Source organism: Podarcis vaucheri (genome assembly GCF_965113315.1).
Source record: "Podarcis vaucheri genome assembly, chromosome: 1".
Classification (NCBI taxonomy): Eukaryota; Metazoa; Chordata; class Lepidosauria; order Squamata; family Lacertidae; genus Podarcis; species Podarcis vaucheri.
In genome coordinates this window covers 139,684,390-139,708,291 of record NC_138759.1, presented here as the reverse complement: position 1 = coordinate 139,708,291, position 23,902 = coordinate 139,684,390, and the positions used below count along the sequence as shown (strand labels likewise).

Genomic DNA, 23,902 nt, shown 5'->3' with positions numbered 1-23,902 from the left:
TGCTATAAGGTGCATTAGTTTGCAAAAATACTTTTTCATGAGGATAAACACCCAAAATCTTCTGAAGTTGTTCAGAAAAGCAAGGGTATTTGAGAAAATCTGTGGTCTTCCCATGAATATCCAAGAATGAGGGGAGACAAAGCAATCACCGCATTTTTCCGTGTATAAGATGCCCCCATGTATAAGACAACCCCTACTTTTTGAGCCCAAAATAAATAATTGCAACATTCCATGTATAAGATGACCCTCAATTTTAAACAAAAAAATTGGGGGAAAATATACTGTATTTTTCGCTCTATAAGACGCACCTGACCATAAGACACATCTAGTTTTTAGTGGAGGAAAACAAGAAAGCAATGCAAAACCTCTTGAGCGAAGAGGCAGGAGTGCTCCCTCTTCGCTCAAGAGGCTTTGCGTTGCTTTCGCTGAAGCCAGGAGAGCAAGAGGGATCAGTGCGCACCAATCCCTCTTACTCTCTTGGCTTCAGCGAAAGCAACGCAAAGCCTCTTGAGCGAAGAGGGAGTGCTCCTGCCTGAAGCACCACTTTAGCTAATGGGGCCTCCCGCTGCTGCCGCGCCGCCAGAACACGATTTCTGTTCTCATCCTGAAGCAAAGTTCTTAACCTGAGGTACTATTTCTGGGTTAGCGGAGTCTGTAACCTGAAGCGTCTGTAACCTGAAGCATCTGTAACCCAAGGTACCACTGTACTCAGTGAGGGAAAGTGGACAGGTTTGACACATTCTCATTTATTTGGTTTTAAACATATTTTAGGGTTAGTCGGTATCAAACCTCACTTGGAACTGAATTCCAAGGGACTAGAACCTTCCTCTGTTTCGACAACCAGTTATTCCCATTTTGGGTGCATTCCTTAGTGATTTCAGTCAGTGTGATAAAATGCTCTAGAGGGCTTTATAGAAGGAGATAAAATGCTCTAGAGGAGTGTTCCCCAACCTTGGGCCTCCAGCTGTTTTTGGACTACAATTCTCATCATCCTTGACCACTGGTCTTGCTAGCGAGGGATGATGGGAGTTGTAGTCCAAAAACAGCTGGAGGCCCAAGGTTGGGGAACACTGCTCTAGAGGGCTTTATAGAAGGAATAACCTTCACCTTGAATTGAGCCTGGAACCTCTCTTTGACAGCAATCACCATTCACAAGTACTAGTTGAACCACCCCATAACAAACAATCATGGGAGACAATACAATACAGCATCTCTGCATGCAATGCAGGCAGCAGTGCTGTGATTTATAAACCAATACCATGGCGCCTACTTCCATGTAAAGTTGCATTAGATTGCTGTAATATACCACATGTAGTAGACATAGTGTGAACTGGCTACATTTCTGATGTACGTAGTCTCTAATAACAAATTGCTTCGAATGTTTCCATAGTTTATTAAGGTTGTTAGTAAATTATGTCCATGTTAAAAACTTAATCAGAATACTCATAAACTGCAAAATGTGGATGGATGGATGGATGGATGATAAATAGAAAATGTGCTGTATAAAACCCAAGCAAACTCATTCACATAGCCTGCCTCCCAATGGTTTGCTTACAGAAGTCATTTTCAGCCCGGGCAGTGTCACGTTCTCATCAGCGAGCAGAACATATTCTCAAGAATCTGCAGCAGGAAGAAGAGAAAAAACGTCTGGGCCGAGAAGCTAGTCTGATCACTGCTATCCCCATCACCCAGGAAGCTTGCTATGAGCCCAGCTGTTCCCCAAGCGTGGAGCAGGAAGAGGAAGGTGTGATTACTAGAGTCTGATAAGGCAAATGTACTGGGGATGTAATATAATCTTCATAAATTGCTCATGATTTTATTGCAGTAGAGATAATTCAAGGTTACAAGGGAGCGAGTGTTGATTCAGTTGATGATTAGAAGTAGGAGCAGCACTTAGTTGCTTTGAGCACAATTTATTAGCATTGTCACCTGTTGAAAAAGACTGAGAGCTTTTTCAAGGTTTGTTGTGAAATGAGCACAAGAAGACTAGAACAGTCCTCATTTCCTTATATTACTTTAAACAGGATTGATGTAGCTATTTTTTTCTTAAAGTAATTGCCCTTGCTGATTAAAAATGGAGTGGGGAAAGTGTTTGTCAGTATGTAGCTTATGACAATAGTCTTTAAATATTCAGGGTTGGCAGCAAGGTCCTCTGGCAGCCTTGACAGGATTGACACTCCAGGAAACTGCATAACCCCAAAAGAAGACAGGAGAAGCTCAGATTCAGTTGTTTGAGGACTGAGGGGGGTATTATATGGAAGATGGTGACAATGGGAGTTTCCTCCTGAAGCAAATAGAAGCCGTGCCCAATCCCAATAGAAGCCATGGATTGTCCTCAGTGCAATCTTGATCTGGATTGGGAACCACCTGGCTGTTGTTGCCAGCTGGCATCCATTTATCTCCAGGGTTGAAGTCAAACCTTCGGAGAGTTACAGTGCCTGCTTTGGAGACCGAGGCTTGTCTTGTTGCAGCTGGGGCAGAGGAAGGCATCTGGTTTTGCTGCTATAGGTGCACCATGGTGTTTCTTCTCTCTGTGCTCCTCCCAGCAGGCTGGTTCTTTAAAAAGCATTCAGTTCACTAACAATTGTTAACAACTTGGAATAAAAGTCTGACTTGAGTTTTTCACTGTTGAGATAGGTCATTACAGTAGTAATAATAATAATAATAATTTTTATTTATACCCTGCCCTCCCCAGCCAAGGCCGGGCTCAGGGCAGCTAACAAGCAATAATAAAAACAAGTTGAATGAATACAACTTAAAAACAAAATTAAAATACAACATTAAAATATTGAAATATTAAAATGTAGCCTCATCACAGGAGGAGAAAGGAAAAGAAAAAAAGAAAGAGGGGGAGGGAATCAAATTGGCTCCAAGCCAAAGGCCAGGCGGAACAACTCTGTTTTACAGGCCCTGCGAAAAGAAATCAGATCCTGCAGGGCCCTGGTCTCATGAGGCAGAGCGTTCCACCAGGCCAGAGCCAGTGTTGAAAAGGCCCTGGCTCTGGTTGAAGCTAATCTAACTTCCTTAGGGTCCAGGACCACTAGATTGTTGCTATTTATGGACCTTGAGGCTCTCCGTGGGGCATACCAGGAGAGGCGGTCCCGTAGGTAACGAGGGTCCTAGGCCGTGAAGGGCTTTAAAGGTCAAAAGCAGCACCTTAAATCTGACCCTGTACTCCACCGGGAGCCAGTGCAGCTTGAAAAGCACTGGGTGAATATGCTCCCATTGCAGAGACCCCGTGAGGAGCCTCGCTGCAGCATTCTGCACCCGCTGGAGTTTCTGGGACAGCTTCAAGGGCAGCCCCACGTAGAGTGAATTATAGTAGTCAAGCCTGGAGGTGACCATCGCATGGATCACTGTGGCCAGTAGACCAGCATAGAACTAGGATTTAGAAACCAAAATTTACATCTACTATTTGTTCTGTCAGTAGAAGAAGTTGCCAACCTGGCGTCCCGCCGCCTCTCTGTAAGCCCATCCTGCACCTCCAGCACATCTCACAGGAACTACTCCTTCCGCCGTGGCTCAGTTTGGTCAGTGCGTTCAGCAGTCAGTGCTGAAGGTAATGCAGTTTAAGACTGGATATTGATCGTCTTGTTAAATGCCATAGATTCTTTCTTGCATTGATTATGTATTTATTCAAAGCATTTATACCTTCTTCCTCCCAGAGGAAATGCAAACCATCTCAGGGACCAGTCGTTAAAGTTACATGACTGGTTCCGGCAGAGAAGGAGCCCAATGGAGCTGGTTTCTCAGCAGAGCCAAAGGAACGACTCTGCCTCCCATCAGTCCCTCCCCTCAATCACTGCAGCCTGATGGAGTGGGCGCTGTCAGGCGACAGGTGATGGGAGGGAAGAGCCTGCTGGACATACATTTGGCTTTGCTTATAGCTTGAATCAGGGATTTCATTTATTTATTTTTTATTTAAAACCCATTGTGTATTGTGATAGCAGTCCCAGAATGGCTTATATAAAATGTAGTAAGACAGGAGGAATCAATATATTACATTACTCTCAACAGGCAGAAAAAAACTAAAATAATAAGAATAAACAGGCCCAAATATCCTGCAAATGCCAAAGCAAAAGTGTGATTCTTTAGCTGGTTCCTAAGCCTCACAGTAGTCAGAACCAGCTGGATTTCCCTTCAGGGAAGGGAATTTCATAATTGATGCACCGTCACCAAGAAGGCCTCCCTCAGTTTACTATGTAGTAGGGTAACTTACCATGAGGGCTTCTCTCATAGATCTTAACACACTGGCAGGTCTGTATAGCAGATCATGCTCCTTCAGGTATCTAAGGTACAGTGGTACCTCGGTTTACGAACTCAATCTGTTCCAGAAGTCCGTTCTTAAACCGAAACCATTCTTAAACCCAGGCGCACTTTCCCTAAGGATACCTCCAGCCGCCGGTGCCCTTCCACCGTTCGGATTCCGTTCTTAGACCGAGGTAAAGTTCGCAAACTGGGACACTACTTCCAGTTTTGCAGAGTTCGTAAACCAAATAGTTCGTAAACAGGGCTGTTCTTAAACCAAGCTACCACTGTATATGGTTTCAGTCGAAGGAGTGACAAGCTTCAATTATATTTATGTATAATTTATGTATGTGGGGGCTCTTAAGATCTCGCCATGCTTTCAAACTCCCTTCTCCTTTTTGAATGCTTGAATTAACTTGCAGTCAGTGCTGGATTAGATTGCAGTTTAGGAATGTGTTTCTGTTTCCATATTTGCAATGTTTTCTTATGGGAAACAGACTGATTATTAAGCGGGACTCCATTTACACTATATCTGTTTGTTTCCCCCCCCCTAGATGAGGAACACACGACGGAGCACACACCAAATCATCATGTGCCCCAACCCCCACAGGCAGTCTTCCCAGCATGTATTTGTGCAGCTGTGCTCCCTATTGTCCACTTAATGGAAGACGGAGAAGTCCGGGAGGATGGAGTAGCAGGTGTTTTTAGTTTTAAGGGTTTTTAGAATAATCAAAATGAATGTGACAGTGCAGTAATTTGGGCTGTGGGATAAATTGCCATATCGTTGAATACCGGTATTGAAATAACATCGTGATAAGTGTTTGAACAAGGCAACATACTGGTGAACAGAAGGGGGAGACTTAACAGCTTCCCAGGGGGCACCTTACAGATAATATTTGCAGGCACCTTATCTCCTGCTTTGTTTGCTCTCTCCCTCCTAACCAATAAGAAATGAGGACAAGCCCTCACACAAACCAGCAAACTCTTTTCAGCTTCACTGGTCTCTTTACACTTAGAGCTCAGCTATTGATTCAGTCATGGGACGCGGGTGGCGCTGTGGGCTAAAGCCTCAGCGCCTAGGGCTTGCCGATCGAAAGGTCGGCGGTTCAAATCCCCGCGGCGGGGTGCGCTCCCGCTGCTCGGTCCCAGCGCCTGCCCACCTAGCAGTTCGAAAGCACCCCCGGGGGCAAGTAGATAAATAGGTACCGCTTACCAGCGGGAAGGTAAACGGCGTTCCGTGTGCGGCTCTGGCTCGCCAGAGCAGCGTTGTCACGCTGGCCACGTGACCCGGAAGTGTCTGCGGACAGCGCTGGCCCCCGGCCAATAGATGTGAGATGGGCGCACAAACCCCAGAGTCTGGCAAGACTGGCCCGTTCGGGCAGGGGTACCTTTACCTTTACCTTTATTGATTCAGAGCCTGCTAACAATCCAGGAGGGAAACCCCCCACACACACACACACAAAACAAAACAAAACAAAACAAAAGAATTGAAAAGCTCTTCCTTCTCCCCTCACACTCACCCCCACCAGTGGAAAAAAGAGGGGGGGGTTATTTTCTGGTAGTGTTTATGTTGTTCGCTTTCCTCCATATCAAAAAGGAAGGGTTTTTTTGTTTGTTTTTTAAAAGGAGACTATCTGGAAAGTAGGATTGCAGCCTAAAATTCTTAAAGCATTCACCCTCCTTTTAGCACTTAAAATCAGTATCTAGCTGGTAGAGAAATCCTTATCTTTCTGTTATAGGCAGAGGGGTTTGTTTTATTGCCTGAATTAGGTCAATTGATTTGTTGCATTCTACAAAATAATTGAAGCAATTTACAGGAATAATTTTTGTATAATCCCATGGTTGGTTCCATAAATGGTTTGTTAGGGCATAACAGCCATTTAAAGTATCATTTTCTCATGTTGTAACTGGAGCACGCATTTGCCTCCTTGATTCCTAGCACTTAGTGTGCTTTTGAAGTTTTTAGGACTACTGTTACTGTATTCAAAAGTTTCCTATTTCCAGGTTCCATATTTCACTAAATAAGCAGTAATTAAGTAAAAGTAAAATATTGTAGGATCATTGCCATAGCAAAGATATCTCTATATAATGTAGTACTATAAGGCTGCAGTCCTACTATAACATAACAGTCCTGTATTATATAACAGAAGTAAATTCTGTTATATTTAGTGGGACTTATTTCCAAGTAGCCTGTATAGAATTGCACTGCAAATGTGGAACTTCCACCTCAGGCAGTTGTAGAATAACAATGCCTCAGCTGTTCTAAAGAGCTTTATTGGGAAGCAACTTAAGTTTTGCATGGAAAGGTGAAAACACAGTTGCCATCAGATGGCTCATAATTTAAAATAAACACAAAGAATTGGTTATGTGCAGAAGAGAGAAGTAAACTAAAAAATCAAGTTGATTTTAGACTCACAAGGCTAGGTGGGACCTGGCCTAGCTAAAAAAAAAATGTGAACCATTAGTTATTGCCATGTGGCATTTACTTTTTCCTGAAATGGGGCCCAGACTAGCCATCTCCTTTTGTCTTGGGCAGTGAGTGCCGTGGCTCAGCAAGTCCTGTGGAACTGTCTCATTGAAGATCCTTCTACAGTTCTTCGACATTTTCTGGAGAAACTTACGATCAGCAATCGACAGGTAGAGACTCTGTTTTCTAGTATACAATTAAAATTAATGTACCAGTGGAACTTCTTGTATGTGTTTGTGTTAACAGAAAAATCCGAGGGCTCCCTTGGACAAAAAAACAAACAAAGACACCAACCAGGATAACTTGGAGCAAAACAGCAGCCTGTGGGCTTGGCCTTGATTGAACTGTTGCAACAGGGTGCTCCCCTCACTTGCAGGAGAGAGGAAAGACACAGAAAAATGGTGTGCAAGGCCTTATAAAAACTTTTGAAATTCCCATCCTGTAAGTCAAGCCCACCCCCAGAAACATCATGCATACATCACAGAAAGGAGGGGTTGAGGGAGGGGTGGTGGTGGTAGCCTGAGTGTCCAGTCACCCAGCTGGTTCCTCCTTTCCCCCTCCCCATGAGTCATTTTCCAGGTGACAGAGGGGACTTTGCAGCTTCCTGCCCCCAGAGGGAAGAGCTGATTATTGTCCTTTGTTCCAGTCCATGCGTAGCGTATGTAGTGTGTGAGTGTGAGTGTGTGTGAAGTTTGTACAAACTGAATGATGTTCCTGCTACATTTGTAATGTTATATTGTCAATGGGTACATAAGTAGATACCTTTGAAACAAGGATGGCTGGGGAACTTCTGGGAAATAATTTTATTAGTGAAACTCACAGCTTTCAGTTTTATTTGAACATGTTAATGAAATATGGGTTCAGTAGCTGTTTTATAAGCAACTCTTTGTCACTGAACTATGACCAATTTGAATGGTTAAACCCATTGCTATTTTTCTAGAAAAAGAGCTGCTGGAACTCACCATGAACACCTCCCTTGTTCTCTTAGAAAAACAGTGGTGCCCACCTGAGAGGTGTTGGAACTGAGTTCTGGCTGGAAAAAAGCCCTGGTCAAACCTCATATTCTGCCTTTTGAAAATATTTATCTTAGAGAAATGTTACCTTCATATGAAGGTTTTAACTTTTATGTGTTGATACTAGTATCAAATACATTTATTTATTATTTTTTAAAATGCCCCAAACACTTTGAGACAAGACTAGGGTACATAGCTGTACCTTCATTCCAGGTTTTATGGATTTCCAGCTTAGTTAACATGAAAGTGAATGACTGGGAAGCCTGTCCAGCTGGCAGGGGTGGAAGTTGGGTACAATAATTTATCCTAGTAGAAGCCGTGAAGTTAACCAATGGAAGGTATGCATATGTATTTGTGGAGTGGATCCTTTTTGATGAAAAGAGTAAAAGTGAGTTAAATTTTGAGAAGAAAGTAATAAAGCTGAAAAGCAAATTCTGCTCTTATTCTAGGATGAGTTGATGTATATGCTGAGGAAACTTCTGCTCAACATTGGAGACTTCCCTGCCCAGACATCCCATATTCTATTTAATTACTTGGTAAGCTGTTCTGAGTCCCTTGCAGAACCAAAACTGTAGCCATTATTTACACATTTCTCCAAAATGTAAACACTGGTCTGATTTGCACCTCCCTAAACCCAAGAAAAGACTTGCTGGGTGTTCCCAAAGTGTAATATAGGCAAAATACAGTTGGCTGATATTGTGGTGTTGGTTCTGATGCCCATAGTCCTGTGACTAAGAAATAGAAATACAGGAATCAAAACAAAGTGGACCTGAAATATGACTTAACATTACTGAGAGATGATCACTAAAGATTCAAAAGTTTGTGAAAGAAGAGGGTCGCTGCTGTTGCTAGTCAGACAAAGTCTTCATAGCTACATGAATCTCACTCATCAGGCTAGGGGAAAGTTAGAACTCTTTCTCTTGGCTGAATCGCAGCATGCAGAAAACTAGATGGGAAGACTCAGTCCAGAGGCTCTTTCAAGCAGCAACACGTGTTCCCTGAGGGGGACTTCACATTCATTATTATTATTTTATTTATACACTGCTTGATTGTAAAAATCCTCAAAGCAATTTGCGAAAAGGTAAAATAATAAAATTGAGAAAAATAATAAAACTGAGAAAACAAGTTAAAATTCTAAAATAGATTAAAATTACCTCAGCTTTCTAAGCATCTGGTAGGCCTGCTATAAAATAAGAAAGTTTTATAGCAGGCGCCAAAAAGAGTACAGTGAAGATGCCTGCTTGATCTCAATAGGCAGGGAGTTTCAAAGTGAAACTGAGGATCTCTAGAGCAGGGCTAATATGTGCCTCACTGGTGCTCTTTGCAGAACTAAGCCAAATGCAGCCTGTATCTTTGTGATTCATAGGTGGGACTGATCATGTATTTTGTGCGCACGCCATGTGAATGGGGCATGGATGCTATTTCAGCGACTCTGACTTTCCTGTGGGAAGTTGTAGGATATGTAGAAGGACTATTCTTCAAAGATCTCAAACAGACTATGAAGAAGGAACAATGCGAAGTGAAGCTTCTGGTTACTGCCTCAATGCCTGGTATGGAATTCACTATACAGTACAGCCTTTTAGCCGAATTTGCTTCTTATATTTACTTTTTGCTGCTGCAGCACTGCTGTGTTTCTTTCTCATTATTTTTGATGCTCTCCTTTTAATTAAACAATTCAAAGTCAATTCTCTTAAAAAATTAATTTCCAGTTTTAAAATTTAAAGTAGAGTTTTAAAATACAATTATTATTATTATTAATAATTTAAAAGCTAAACTAAACTAAATATGCCCCCACAAAGGACATGGTAGGTCAGTGATGGGCACCCTCTTTGGCTGATCAGGCCACTTCCCCACCCTCTTCCAACTCCACTGGGGGGATTGACCAGAGCGGGTGTATCAGCCACAACATTTGGAGAACTGGTACCCATCTGCAGAAACGACATTTTATTGCAGTGTCCTGCATGACACACAAAGACTCACCAACCTTCAAAGCTTGTATGCTGGATTCCTGCCAGAAATAACCATGGGCTGCAATATACAGTATGTCCTTGTGAGTTCTGTGTTAGCCGTGTCTGCTGTAGTGTGAACAACAAAGACACTGATCCAAAAATCATCCTTTTTAACAACACCCCCCCCCGAGTTCTCAAATATTATTATTTTTCTTAGAGTATCCCCTGAGGATTCATAAAATATTAACCACAAACACTTCCTAGCTGTTGATGTCTCTGAACAAAAGATTGCTGTCTACACAATAGAGCCAGCATTGTGTCACAGTTAGCCATGAAACACACTGTGTGACTTGGAGCCAATCGTTCTCTCTAAGCCTAACCTACCTATAGAATTGTAGAGTTGGAAGAGACCCTGAGGGTCATCTAGTCTAACCCCCTGCAATGCAAGAATCTCAACTAAAGCATCTATATTTCACAGGGTTCTTGTGGGAATAACATGGGGGGCATGTACAGTTCCATGGGTTCTGTGGAGAAAGGGAAGGATATAAATATAAACTGAAATATAGACACTGAACAGTGGCTTTGAAATAGTACTTTATCCCCCCCCCCTTTTCTTTTTCCAACAACCATGTATGCTAGGGTTAATATTACCAGTAGTGTTGGTCTTTTGTAGTCTGGTATAGTATATTAGGACATTAAATTATACTAATTACATTGGACTTTGTATTATACTAATTATATTAGGACAATATTATATTATATTTTTGTAGGCACCAAGACCCTTGTAGTTCATGGGCAAAATGAATGTGATATCCCAACTCAGTTACCAGTCCATGAGGACACTCAGTTTGAAGCTCTGTTAAAGGTCTGAATACTATTTTATTAAAACAATTCAGAACAATGTTTTGATGCCTATATTTTCAAATCCACCAGTATTATGGAAGTAATGAAATATGAAGCTTCATTTTTCTGTGAATTATTTGTTCCGGTATCAACTTAGATGTGTAAAGACTGGACTTGTAAAAGCATGAATTTCCTCCAGTGTGTGGGGCAAAGAAATAGAGTAAATAAAAGAAAATTGTATTCAACATTAACATGCCAACATGGCTGAAACCAGGCAGCTCTTATCCTAAGCAGAAGGAATTGTTTAAGGACATGAAGGGATTCCCAGCTACCATCCTACTTGTGCCTTATATTCACAAGAATGACCAATAAAATACTTGCAGAATTACATCAGTTAATATAACTTTTTAAAAAGAATCTCCAGTATTTCAGATCTGAAGCAAATACTTTCATCCTCTTGAAAAACTATGCAGTTTTTAAAATCCCCCTTTCTACAGGCAGTGGTTTATAGAGATGAGATGTGATCACAGGAGGAATTTAGAGTCTAAAATAGATAGCTTTCTTGAATGAAAAAGTATTCTGGAACCCAAATAAGATATTTTAAATTGCGTCCTATATGATTTGCTCAAAAGATAACAGCTGCTGCTTATTTCTTTCCATTTCAGGAGTGTTTGGAATTTTTTAACATATCTGAATCCCAATCTTCCAACTATTTCTTAATGGATAAACGATGGAATCTTATTCATTATAATAAGGTGAGACAATGTTTTGTGAGCTGATTTCATGCATTCATTGCTATTGTAAAGGTAAAGGTAAAGGGACCCCTGACCATTAGGTCCAGTCGTGACCGACTCCGGGGTTGCGGCGCTCATCTCGCTTTACTGGCCGAGGGAGCCGGCGTTTGTCCACAGACAGCTTCCTGGTCATGTGGCCAGCATGACTAAGCCGCTTATGGCGAACCAGAGCAGCGCACGGAAACACCGTTTACCTTCCCGCCGGAGCGGTACCTATTTATCTACTTGTACTTTGACATGCTTTCGAACTGCTAGGTTGGCAGGAGCAAGGACTGAGCAACGAGAGCTCACTCCGTTGCGGGGATTCGAACCGCCGACCTTCTGATCGGCAAGTCCTAGGCTCTGTGGTTTAACCCACAGTGCCACCCGCGTCCCCTTCATTGCTATTGACAACTGTGCTTTTCTATGTAAATTGCACCATCTTGGAAAAAGATGTGTTACAAGAAATATTTTGTCTTGCAATATTAAAACTTTGGAGTAAAGAGCATTCATCCAGTTTTAGAGTCAGAAACATGGATGATTCACCTCGGTGGTGTTGTTGTTGTTTTTAATGCACAGACATTAGATGAGTAACCACAGATAGCACAGCATTCAGCTACTATTAAAGAACATTCATTATTACTGCTGTGATTAAAACTGCATTATTTTATTGGTAAAATATATTTCTTTCCCCCCCCCATTCCACTTCAGACCTATGTCCGTGATATTTATCCATTTCGAAGATCAGTATCTCCCCAGTTGAATTTGGTCCACATGAACCCAGAAAGGGGCCAAGAACTCATTCAGAAACAGGTATTCTGTCCCCCTGCCAATAGCTGTGCATCTATTATTACTTGCTTTAGGCTAGGGGTATAAGTGGAACAAAGCATCTGTTAACTAGGTGTCAGATTCAAGACCTAATTGTGGGTGTGTTTTTGGACACTAGTGTTCCTGTGTCAATGTATACATTTTATGTGTGCATACACAATTTCAGACTCTTTCTTTGGCTGTTTTACCAGGTATTCACACGCAAACTTGAAGAAGTGGGTCGGGTTCTGTTCCTCATTTCTCTGACCCAGAAGATCCCCGTTGCTCACAAACAGTCTCATGTGTCTCTGTTGCAAGAAGACCTTCTCCGCTTGCCCTCTTTCCCTCGCAGCGCCATTGATGCCGAGTTCTCACTCTTCAGTGATCCACAAGGTACTACAAGGAGAAAGCCTTTGGCTGCAACTCCAGTAGCTCTGTTTTGCTGACTGAATACACTAAAATGCCAATTGATAACATTAATATTTATTATAATATAACAAGGTTATTTTCAGATCAGAAAGATGTAAGTTAAAGGATCTAGTGGTGTGTTTTATTATCTAATATGTAAACAAAGCAGCCACTACATTTCCCCACCCACCGTCAGCATATCTGCAGAGGCAATGGTTCACAGTGGAGATTTTCCTTGGAATGTCAGGTGTTTATTCATCTTTGAGGCAAGCTGCTGTGTTTGAAACTCATGTTGCTCACCTTGTTCTTATAGCTGGAAAGGAGCTATTTGGCCTTGACACCCTTCAGAAAAGCCTCTGGATTAAACTGCTAGAGGAGATGTTTCTCGGGATGCCTAGTGAATTTCCCTGGGGGGATGAAATTATGCTCTTCCTCAACGTATTCAATGGAGCCCTGATCCTGCACCCTGAGGACAGTGCCCTGTTGAGGCAATATGCTGCCACTGTCATCAACACAGCCGTACATTTCAACCACCTCTTCTCTCTCAGTGGGTACCAGTGGATTCTCCCCACTATGCTCCAGGTGAGTCTCTCACCAGAGAGAAATGAACAGCCATGAAGTCAATTCTGCAACTGTGAAGGGCCCTGATCAAGCTGGAAAATCCTGTTACGTTAAACTTGCCTTGGAGCTCCTTGATGTGGAGAGAGGGTGCTGATTTTGCTTCTTGCACTGGCCGTATCTGCTCCTTGCACTTGGTCACTTCAGAACATAGCGTTTCAGTTCTTCACATGATTTAAGGACATGAGCCACATTGTCGTGGCTTTGTAGAGAAATATGAAATCCAAATTGTCTGTCCATCCATCCATCCATCCATCCATCCATCCATCTAATGAACAGGAGGAACAGTGAAATGTGGAACTTTAGAGTGTGACTTTGCAATGCGTCATCATGCCTATCAATCAAATAGTACCTTTAGTGTTTTCTCTCTGTCCAGGTATATGCTGACTACGAAAGCAACCCACAGCTCCGTCAAGCAATTGAGTTTGCCTGCCGTCAATTTTACATTCTACATCGTAAGCCCTTTGTACTACAATTGTTTGCCAGTGTGGCTCCTCTCTTGGAGTTTCCTGTGAGTACAAATGGATTCCCAACAACTTTCCCCTCCCTCCAAGATTTTAAAGATGACTTATGGCGCACTCACTTGCAAAACTCTCTCATCTTGTGGGAATGTCAAGCTTGCAAGCGCATGTTCCATTGCGGGGGGGGGGGGGTTCCTGCTCCCATATACAAATGCAGCACCTAATTCTAGGTGACAGGGCTGCATCTTCCTGTTCAGTCTCCTGTTCGGTTGCTGCCACCTCCTGTTCAGCATCCCATGTTGGCTGATCAAAGCACTCCCCAACTTCCATTGAGGCTCTCACAAAGCAGGATCTGGCATCCCCGCTTCTCCTGCGAAATGGCTGAAGTTGGGGCGGAAAAGGTAATCTGCCCTCCTTCAACCCAGGTTCCCACAGTTCAGCCGTCTCTCTGTCTGCTCTTCCTCCTCCTCTGCTTGGGCCTACCAATCCCAGCCTGATCCTGACAGTGCTGTGGGGCTCATGGAACTGGCTTCCTGATCTTTCACAGGAAAGTGTTCAGTATCTCTCTCAGAAGTTTAGACCACCTGGGGGGGGGATCTCCATTTTCCACATGTAACATACAATCACCCTGTAGTACTGGATTCAAGCTAGTAGAATTTTTGTAAAACATATCACTATATACATATGATGCTACTTCCATCTGTAAGTGTAACAAAATGTAAATGGAACCTGAAAATCAGAATTACATTTATTTTTTGAAATGCAGGATGCAACAAACAATGCACCCAGCAAAGGCGTATCGGCTCAGTGCCTGTTTGATCTGCTGCAGTCCTTAGAAGGAGACACTCCTGACAACCTGGACATTCTGGAACTAGTGAAAGCAGAAAAGCCTCTAAAATCATTAGGTATATCCAAAGTTTCTTTGAATTAGCCTTTTTATGAAATAAATATGTCTTTTCTGTTAACCTTTGAACATACTTCAGCTTCAACTCTTATTATTAATTTAGGTTTAAAATGCCAATGTGTTCACCCCACTTTATCAGCATGAAGGACATTATTTATATAATTATTTATAGATGGCCTTTTGGCAGTCCAAGGTAGTACACAAAACTGTTTATAAAGCATTAAAAATACAATAGTTATTGTCTGCCACAATTTGTCCATTCATCCAACCTTTGTTTTGGACAGACTCCCAAGACCTGCCCATTGCAATACACACAGACTCTCCCATAATAGCAAACACCTGCCTGTCCTCCTGAAGCACAGTGAGGCTTCTTTCAAGCCTCTACATTCTCAACCCCCTGCCTCCTTCACTCTTAACAGTAAGCATCACTGCAGCAGTGGCACAGGTGATTTCATAGTCACTCCAGGAAACATGTCTTGTTCTGAGGGCCTACTGGATACAAGAGGTCTTGCTGTTCGGTGGGCAGCAGCAGCAGCAGGACTTGTTGGCAACCAGTGGTGGGCCCAAGGGCTCAATATGCCCCCGCGCCTGCCCACCTCCTGAGGCAGTTGCTTCAGTTTGCCTAGTGGAAGGGCTGGCATTTTCCTTGTGGGAAAACAGTTTCCTTGCTGAACTGTTGTTCAGCAGCCAAAGTGCTTCTGACATGCACAGTTTCAGCTGCCATGACAATTCCAACTGACAAACCTTTTCCAATCCATTTTGCACAGGGATGGAGAACTTGTGACCCTCCATATGTTGCTGGGCTCCAGCTGCCATCATGCCCGACCATTAGCACTGTTTGCTAGGGCTGATGGGAGAGTCCAACAATGTCTGAATGGGAGCCAGCTAACTTGCACCAGAGCGCAGGAGCCAAAATAGGACAACCTGGGATCCAATCAGAAGTCTGGATAACTTCTGTAATTCTGGGGTGTCCTGCTCAAAGTAGGAGAGCTGAGAAGTATGCAACATCGGACATGGTGCCTAGGAGCCGTCACTGTTAGCAGGAAGGAAGTGAGCAGGGAAGGGAGGATCTTGCCCTGGCAGTGCTAAGGAGATTGCTAAGGCCAAAAGTCTGTTGTGGGTGGGTGTGTTTAATTTTGCTAACTTATGTGCTAACTAACCAGCCAATACCAGCTGCAATATATTTAGGTTAATAACCAAACCTATTGCTAAAGTTCATTGTAGGTCAAATTTACTCTTGTGCCATTATTATCATAATAAAAAACCTTCAGGGATAAATCCTATTATACAAATCAAGATCTGCAAAAGAAAGAGAATTACTTGCCTAAGAAATCATGGTGAGCGGGTGGCTAAGCCCACAGAATATCGGATTACAGTTCAGTAATCAATTTACTGGTCTGCTGTTGATTTGTTGAATAGATCTCTCCTCCTTATTGTGTCACCCCCATTTCACAGAATTTATAATCTACTCCCCCCCCCCTTTGCAGATTTCTGCTACGGCAACGAGGACCTGACTTTTTCCATCAGCGAGGCCATAAAGTTATGTGTGACAGTTGTTGCATATGCCCCTGAGTCATTCAGAAGGTAACCTATGTTTTGGGGTTGGAGTTTGAGTGCATTTGCAAATAAAACTCTGATGGCATGAGCCTGACAGAAAGAGAGAGAGTGGTACCTTGGTTCCCAAACTTAATCCATTCCGGAAGTCCGTTCCAGAACCAAGGCGTACTTTCCCATAGAAAGTAATGCAAAATGGATTAATCCGTTCCAGACTTTTAAAAACAACCCCTAAAACAGCAATTTAACATTACTTTTACTATCTAACAAGACCATTGATCCTTAAAATGAAAGCAATAAACCAGGCTGCAATCTACTACCCAGTGTCAAAAACTGGCAGTGATCTACCCATTGTCATTGTGCACCAGGTGCATGAAGGGGGAGTTCAAGGGGGGGGGAGGAAAGGCCAAAAAAAAAATCTCTCTGAGGAGCCAGTCGGCTTCTCCCCCCCCCCCCCCGCCAGCCCTTTCTCCCCCCTAAAACTGCCCCCCCAGCCCTTCTGGATCCCTCCCCTCCCCGTCCAGCACCTTCTCCAGGGCTGGCATGAGCAGCCTCCGCCACTTGGGCACGTTCTCCTCACTGAAGAACTCATAGAATAGAATAGAATAGAATAGAATAGAATAGAATAGAATAGAATAGAATAGAATCATAGAAGAGTTGGAAGAGACCACAAGGGCCATCGAGTCCAACCCCCTGCCAAGCAGGAAACACCATCAGAGCACTCCTGACATATGGTTGTCAAGCCTCTGCTTAAAGACCTCCAAAGAAGGAGACTCCACCACACTCCTTGGCAGCAAATTCCACTGTCAAACTGCTCTTCTTCCTAATGTTTAGGTGGAATCTTCTTTCTTGTAGTTTGGATCCATTGCTCCGTGTCCGCTTCTCTGGAGCAGCAGAAAACAACCTTTCTCCTTCCTCTATGTGACATCCTTTTATATATTTGAACATGGCTATCATATCACCCCTTAACCTCCTCTTCTCCAGGCTAAACATGCCCAGCTCCCTTAGCCGTTCCTCATAAGGCATCATTTCCAGGCCTTTGACCATTTTGGTTGCCCTCCTCTGGACACGTTCCAGTTTGTCAGTGTCCTTCTTGAACTGTGGTGCCCAGAACTGGACACAGTACTCCAGGTGAGGTCTGACCAGAGCAGAATACAGTGGCACTATTACTTCCCTTGATCTAGATGCTATACTCCTATTGATGCAGCCCAGAATTGCATTGGCTTTTTTAGCTGCCGCGTCACACTGTTGGCTCATGTCAAGTTTGTGGTCAACCAAGACTCCTAGATCCTTTTCACATGTACTGCTCTCAAGCCAGGTGTCACCCATCTTGTATTTGTGCCTCTCATTTTTTTTTTGCCCTCTCAATTTTTTAGCACCTGCATCCTGCCCGTGCCGCCCCACGCCCTGTGAGGGGAAGCGGCAGCAGTCACTGCTGGGGCCTAGCCGCGTGGCATTGCTCTGGGGCCTGGAGCAGTGGCCATGGGTGACACCTGGTACCGGAGGATCGGGCAGTTGATGCTGCAGTGGCAATGGTGGCGGAGGGACCCAGCCCTGGGGGGTGGCGACATCCCTTGCCCGCTCGCTTGCCGCCCGGTGCTGGGTCCCTCCTCCACCTTTGCCGCCACTGCAGCATCAACCACTCCCACCTCCAATTCTGGATGTTGCCTGCAGCCGCCGTGACCCCAGCACTGAGTCAGGGAAGGCCAGGCCAGGCAGCAAGAGAGCAGGCAACAGAAGTGTGGCACTCAAAATGGAAGTGCAACACTCAGAATGGAGCACGTTTGGATCCAAAAATAGTTTGCAAACCAGAACACCTACTACCATCTTTGCGGTGTACGAATTCCAAGTTGTTTGTGAACTAAGCTGTTCAAAAACCAAGGTACCACTGTATGTCTCCTTTTTAAAAAAGTATAATATGAGCAAATTATGGCCCTATGTATGATTTAAACCTTTTCCAAAGTTGCCTTTTAAAAAAGTTTTTTAATGGTGTGCATATTTCTAGGGAATAGAAGAGCTGTTCAGGAGTTGAAGTTGTGCTTGCTTCTCAGACTGTCAGTTGCTTTGAAGACCATATGCCTAGGATTGCGCTTGTGCACTGCTTGCTCTACTTCAGTAAACATGACATAGCACCCAACATACGCACATGGCTCGCTCCTCTTGTTGGATTGTGAAACATCTTTTAGAGCTGTCATTTTACTCTTAGCACCTACCCTGATTGTTTCAGGTAGGCTGCCTGATTTTTAACAGTGCAGTGCATTTTTATTCAATTAAACATTTGTTTAGTAATTATTAATACTATAATCATAATTTCTTTAATTATTAAACTGTTAAACTCAAAATATTGCTCCAAGGAAGCTATCTAAGCCCGTCAGTGCTGTGCGAAGAAGCAGGGAGCAAGTTATATGCTTGTTCAAATTATTAGAATTCTGTATGCTTGGGTGCACGCTTGGTTTGATTGATATCATCCTCACATGATGCACATGGGCTCAGTCTTCAGATGCTGATGGTCCTTGAAGCCCTGGTTCCCTGTTACCTTCAGAGGCTTAAGAGGCAAACTTCCCAAGTGGAGACAGTGACAGCGGCTCGAGAGGAGATTGCTGCTACAGCTGCTCTTGCTACATCCTTACAAGCCCTCTTGTACAGTGTAGAAGTTCTTACCAGGTGAGCTGCTCCACTTTTGTGACTGTGACCATGGAGAACGTAGGAAGTGAAGAACACAAGAAAATTATTTCATGTTAGTCCATGTTGTAAAAGTTGATAGGTGTTCTTTCATGAGGACTGATTTGAATTGCCAAAGGAGAATTCAGATCAGCACAATCTTCAAATATGATACAAAAAGTGTGGGGTGTTTTATTTCAATATTTAATTAGCAAAATCTGTTTAGGTGAAAAACTTGAGGTCAAAAGCAAATACTGGACCTTGATCACAGCATTTGGGTGATAAAAATTCACATTTCTGTGGTAAATGCAAAAATTGTCACCAGGATATTAGTTTTTGACCCTGCCTTTTTTCCCCATTAAACAGGCCAATGACTGCCCCTCAGATGAGTCGCTGTGATCAAGGCCATAAAGGAACCACTACTGCTAACCATACTATGTCGTCTGGAACAAATACTAGGTAATTAACTGGGGCTGTCCTATGACTTGCTGATCCAAGCTCCAGTTCCTAACGTTCCTGATGATATTGTATGCGTGTGCACATAGTTTCATGGGGAAACATGGAGTTTGGGACTATGGCTTTGGGAGAAGAACGTAAGAATTGCCTTGCTGGATCAAGCCAAAGGCCCATCTTTCCCAATTTCTTTTGTTTCCAGCAGTAGCCTGCCCAATACTCACAGGAAACTTGCAAGCACAACATGAAAGAGAAGACAATTATATGTTGTTATCTGTTTACAGCACCTGGAGAGCAGAGCTAGAATGCATGTGTGTGTAGAGGAGGTTCCTTGTTTCCCCATGAAACTGTATACACACACAAGATACATAGGGTCCAGTAATCCTACCCACCCCACGTCCCTCCCCATGACAAGAGGGGATCTAAGTTCTACTGAGCAAGATGAACCTCAGGCTGGAGCTCCAGGCAGAGGCAAGCCAATGTGCCTCTCCCTCTCCCCTTCTGCATTAAGCTGAAGACAGGAGGCTGAGTCATGTGGGCTACCCTCTGTGCCTAAGAGCATTCCAAGCTCAGAGCATCCATTGGGTGCAGATGCGATCTTCCATGCCTCTGCCACCCACCTCTGCTCTTGGCTGAAGGCTGGCTGCTTTGCCTGACCACTGTCAGGAACAACCACTTCAGGTGCTCAGAGCACCTGTTGGGCACTGAACCAAAGCAATCCAATACCTCTCCACCTGCCCCCATCACCTCTAAGGTGAAGGCTTGCCTCTGCACTTGATGGGGTATTCTGAGTTTAGAACACCCGTTGGGCATAGAGGCAGAGCATTTATGGATTGGAGTTCATGCACAGACAACTCCATTGAAGTGTTATACCCATGCATGGATGTCAGGTGGTGTCAAAAGCAGAATAAGTGTGTTGGGAGGGAAGGCATGCTCACCACATGCTGTGGGAGCATTGTCTGAAGGGGTCCAAAGTGTATTTAAGGACCTCTGTCTTTTCTCTTATACCATTTTCCCTCTGTATTTCTAGATACCCAGATCAAGGAGCCAAACTGCACTTTATCAGGTACTGTAAGTTTGCCACCCAATCTCCTTAGCACCTCTGCAGTTTTCTCTCTCCCTGGGTTCCAATGTCAACAATTTGCTACAAGGGGAAATCAACAGTAGACTTTTTATCTCTATCTAGTCTCCCTAGCTGCTCACTCTTCATTTTCTGTCAATTGCCAAGCCATGATTTTCATGGGTTCAAGAGGAGGAATTTGTTACAATCTTTTATTTTATCAGTGCATTTTCTCTGTTTGCACCTTCATATTCTGCATCTTTCCCTTCAGGGAAAACCTTCACTTGTTGGAGGAAGGCCAAGGCATTCAGCGCGAGGAGCTAGATGAACGCATTGCTAGGGAGGAGTTCAGAAGACCCCGTGAGTCCCTGTTGAATATCTGTACTGAGTTCTATAAACACTGTGGCCCCAGACTGAAGATTTTGCAGAACCTAGCTGGAGAGCCCAGAGTGACTTCCTTAGAGCTGCTGGATGTTAAGTCTCATATGAGGTATTATTTTAATAACACATTAAATATATGTCTGAAATATGTACAGTATATATATGAAATATGTAAAACATATATCAAACTGTTGAAGCATATATGGTAATATATTGCAGGAGCTTTATTTAATGTTATCACAACACCTTTATGGAGAATCCTAAAGCTTTTGACAACAGACAAGCTCATGCATAAATCAAATCATGGCTAAGCATAAATGTGTGTGTGCGTTGCTCATCCCTTGGTCCTGCTGCTGCTGCACAACCTGGAGCTAGGCCATAGTTTGGCTTTGTGTTACACCCAGACTTGTTAAATTGCAAGCTCTTTGTATTGCTTTAGCTGAAACCGTTAGCCCCACCTAAAGTATGGTGTTGAGTTCTGGGTTAGCCTAGAGAAGGGAAGATTAAAGGGAGGCAGTATAGGCATGCAGAAGAAGGAGCAGGCTTGTCCTCTTTTGTTCCAGGGGCAAGATTTGAACCTGTGGATGGAAATTTACAAGAAACATTTAGCATTAAAAGCTCAGCTAGAGTTGGTAGTTCAAAAGGGGAAACCACGTGGAATTAGTAAGATATATTTATCAGAAATAACAGGTTATCATAGCTCAGTTTATTAAGCCTAAATATGTACACAAGCCTCCTGCTTGTGCACAGAACCTATTTGCCACTTCTGTCATGTGACGCATAATAAAACAAGGAAACTACTAATTAACCTTAGTGTCCGCTGTTGTCTGAAGTAGGAAATTGTATACTAGCGTTGCAACAAGCCAGGTTGTTAATACATCAAGTGCAAACTATATTTTAATATCCTGGCTTTTTCTGGCGCTATTAACCATAGGTTTCCATTTTGGATGAAATAGGAAACTATGATTATTTAGAGGCTTCCTGTTTTAATTGCAGCTGATGGCAAAGGGCTTACAAGTTCAGGCAAACAGCCGGTGTATATTTTAGTTTATATAGCTATCTATATCTCCATCAAATCTGGCATCCATGTTTAGCCCTTATTTGCAATATCAGGGGAAGAGAGACCTTGACCTTGTTACTTGTCATCCTTGGGCAGCTGATTTGTGCATTTTTGGGTCCTACATGTGGTTGCTTTATAGCTGTTTTTACATCTACAGGATGGAGTTCAAGAGGTTTCTCACTTTCTTCATGACCTGCTGATACATTGTTACTCAATATATGCCATTGATTTATGATTTTTTAAGCTGTGTCTCCAGTTGAATTAGTGTAATACTTACCTTGGCTGTGGAAACAAATAGCTGCTTCTATTGTGGTTGAGGTTCCTCATGTAAACATTTTAAAAGCAAGTTCTCTCAGTGATTGCAGCTTCATGAAAGTTTGGTCTGTGTATTTTAACAGCTTCACTTACTTTAGTCTTTATGAATATCAAGAACTAAAACTGAGCTGAGGCTGTTTTGAATCTTGTTACGAAAAATGATAGAAAGACATGCATAGGACATTTTCTTGCTGAGCCACTCAGACATTGTCTGGAGCAAAGTGAAACTGATGGTGCACTCATAGGTTTAAGTCTCTTAAGTTTTTATGTTCCTTTAGTTTTGCCATGGAGTGTTGCAGCGGTGGCCAGCCCATTGCCCACAGCCATTCTCTGCAGCCCACCAAACCTCAGAGAGCTCCACTCATTTTTCACTACTGCCCATCAGCCCATCAACTGGGCTCTGGGGGGGGGGTAGGTAGCATGGGGGGGGGTTAGTGATCTTCTGTGCGTTGGTAAGGATCACTGTCCCGTGCTTTTATCTCCCCACTTCAATTGTGCCCCCCAGCCACGAACAGCTAGGCTTGGGAAGCACAAATTCAATGGTGCTATGCGTTCTCAGGGAGGCTCCTCCCTGTGTTTCTATCCACCCATGTGGGGTATGTGCACACATGTGTAACTGAGTGCTAATATCTCTGTGTTAATCTGTATTGGTATGGCAGGTTCTGGTCATGCCTATGGGCTTGTGCCCCTCCACCAGCACCCCATCCCCCCCTATAACCCACAGGGCCAAAATGGTGACCCGCTTCTGGCTCACTGTGAGCCTCAAGTGTGCTGGAAGTTGTGTTCTTAGATCACTTAACGTTCTTTTGAATGGGGTGTATTTTCCCACTGTGCAGTGGTTGTGGCTCTCTACAAAGGGGCTCACTTGGTAGAATCTGAGATTTCCCTCTTAACGAGCAGTAATTTTAGGTTGGCAGAAATTGCACATTCCCTTCTGAAGCTGGCACCTTACGACACCCAGACGATGGAGAGCCGTGGGCTCCGGCGATACATCATGGAGATGCTGCCCATCACTGACTGGACGGCCGAGGCAGTCAGGCCTGCCTTAATCCTCATCTTAAAGCGATTGGATCGTATGTTCAATAAAATTCACAAGATGCCTACTTTGAGGTGAGCATGTATGACGGAAACCTACAGGGGTCCGTTTCTGTTGTTGCAAGCCTTGAAGGAAGGGTATGTCATTTTATTGACAGTGTTTTGCTGCACTGAACTCTCACAGCAAAAAATAAATAAATGTATTTTTCCTATTGTTGTATATGCATGCGGCCACATTTGTGAGACAACAATAGAGGAAATGCATCTTTTATGACGAACCATAGCAGAACTGGTAAAAATATGGCATCCACCACAAAACAGGTGCCCAGGAATAATGCTTTTGTTGATTTTCTCATTTCTAAAATCTCATGATTTTAAGAGTGAAGCATATGTGATATAAATTCTGTAGGACCGTGAATACATTTTGTTGTAACTCTGTCTGTAACTGTATTAAAATGCACTTAAATGCAGGATTCTAAACTTTCTGGAGCTTAAAATGCCATATGAATAGTCTTATTTTGCAAAGGCAAAGAAAAATGAGGTCGTTTCAGAAGTCATTGAGACAGGGCTCATGCACACTTCCTCTGGTCCTACTCCTTTCCCCTGGGGAAAAACACTCTTATCACTCAGATGGAGCAAACGGCAATTACAGTTTTCTCCAGATTGATGTTTGCACTGATTTAGCACTAAAGAGCTGTTTTTCCGTGGGAAAGGAGTGGGACAAGACGGAAAGCGCTTAGACCCGTGCTTTCTAGGCATGGGACAGGCAGAAGTGTGGATGAACTCCCTCAGTGCTGTTTTTCCTGCATGATATTCTAGCATGTTTTAGCTACATCAGCAAACATATGGCTCATATTAGTCATTTGAGTGTGAGAACATACTGGATCTTGAA

General features: G+C 43.3%; 1 protein-coding gene across 7 annotated transcripts in view; it reads left to right on the top strand.

The window, feature by feature from the left end:
• The window catches only part of UNC80 (unc-80 homolog, NALCN channel complex subunit), a 184,277-nt gene that overhangs the window by 116,100 nt on the left and 44,275 nt on the right, over positions 1-23,902 (top strand). For all 7 annotated transcript variants that reach the window (XM_082230828.1, XM_082230826.1, XM_082230825.1 and 4 more), the window contains 19 exons: positions 1,558-1,744; positions 3,428-3,559; positions 4,803-4,946; positions 6,785-6,885; positions 8,178-8,264; positions 9,095-9,278; positions 10,448-10,542; positions 11,186-11,275; positions 12,005-12,106; positions 12,313-12,493; positions 12,822-13,090; positions 13,503-13,637; positions 14,354-14,492; positions 15,979-16,075; positions 18,539-18,709; positions 19,073-19,165; positions 20,190-20,225; positions 20,491-20,709; positions 22,885-23,085. In XM_082230828.1, the coding sequence (XP_082086954.1) occupies positions 1,558-1,744; positions 3,428-3,559; positions 4,803-4,946; positions 6,785-6,885; positions 8,178-8,264; positions 9,095-9,278; positions 10,448-10,542; positions 11,186-11,275; positions 12,005-12,106; positions 12,313-12,493; positions 12,822-13,090; positions 13,503-13,637; positions 14,354-14,492; positions 15,979-16,075; positions 18,539-18,709; positions 19,073-19,165; positions 20,190-20,225; positions 20,491-20,709; positions 22,885-23,085 (2,663 nt within the window). The remainder of the gene's footprint in view (positions 1-1,557; positions 1,745-3,427; positions 3,560-4,802; positions 4,947-6,784; positions 6,886-8,177; positions 8,265-9,094; positions 9,279-10,447; positions 10,543-11,185; positions 11,276-12,004; positions 12,107-12,312; positions 12,494-12,821; positions 13,091-13,502; positions 13,638-14,353; positions 14,493-15,978; positions 16,076-18,538; positions 18,710-19,072; positions 19,166-20,189; positions 20,226-20,490; positions 20,710-22,884; positions 23,086-23,902) is intronic.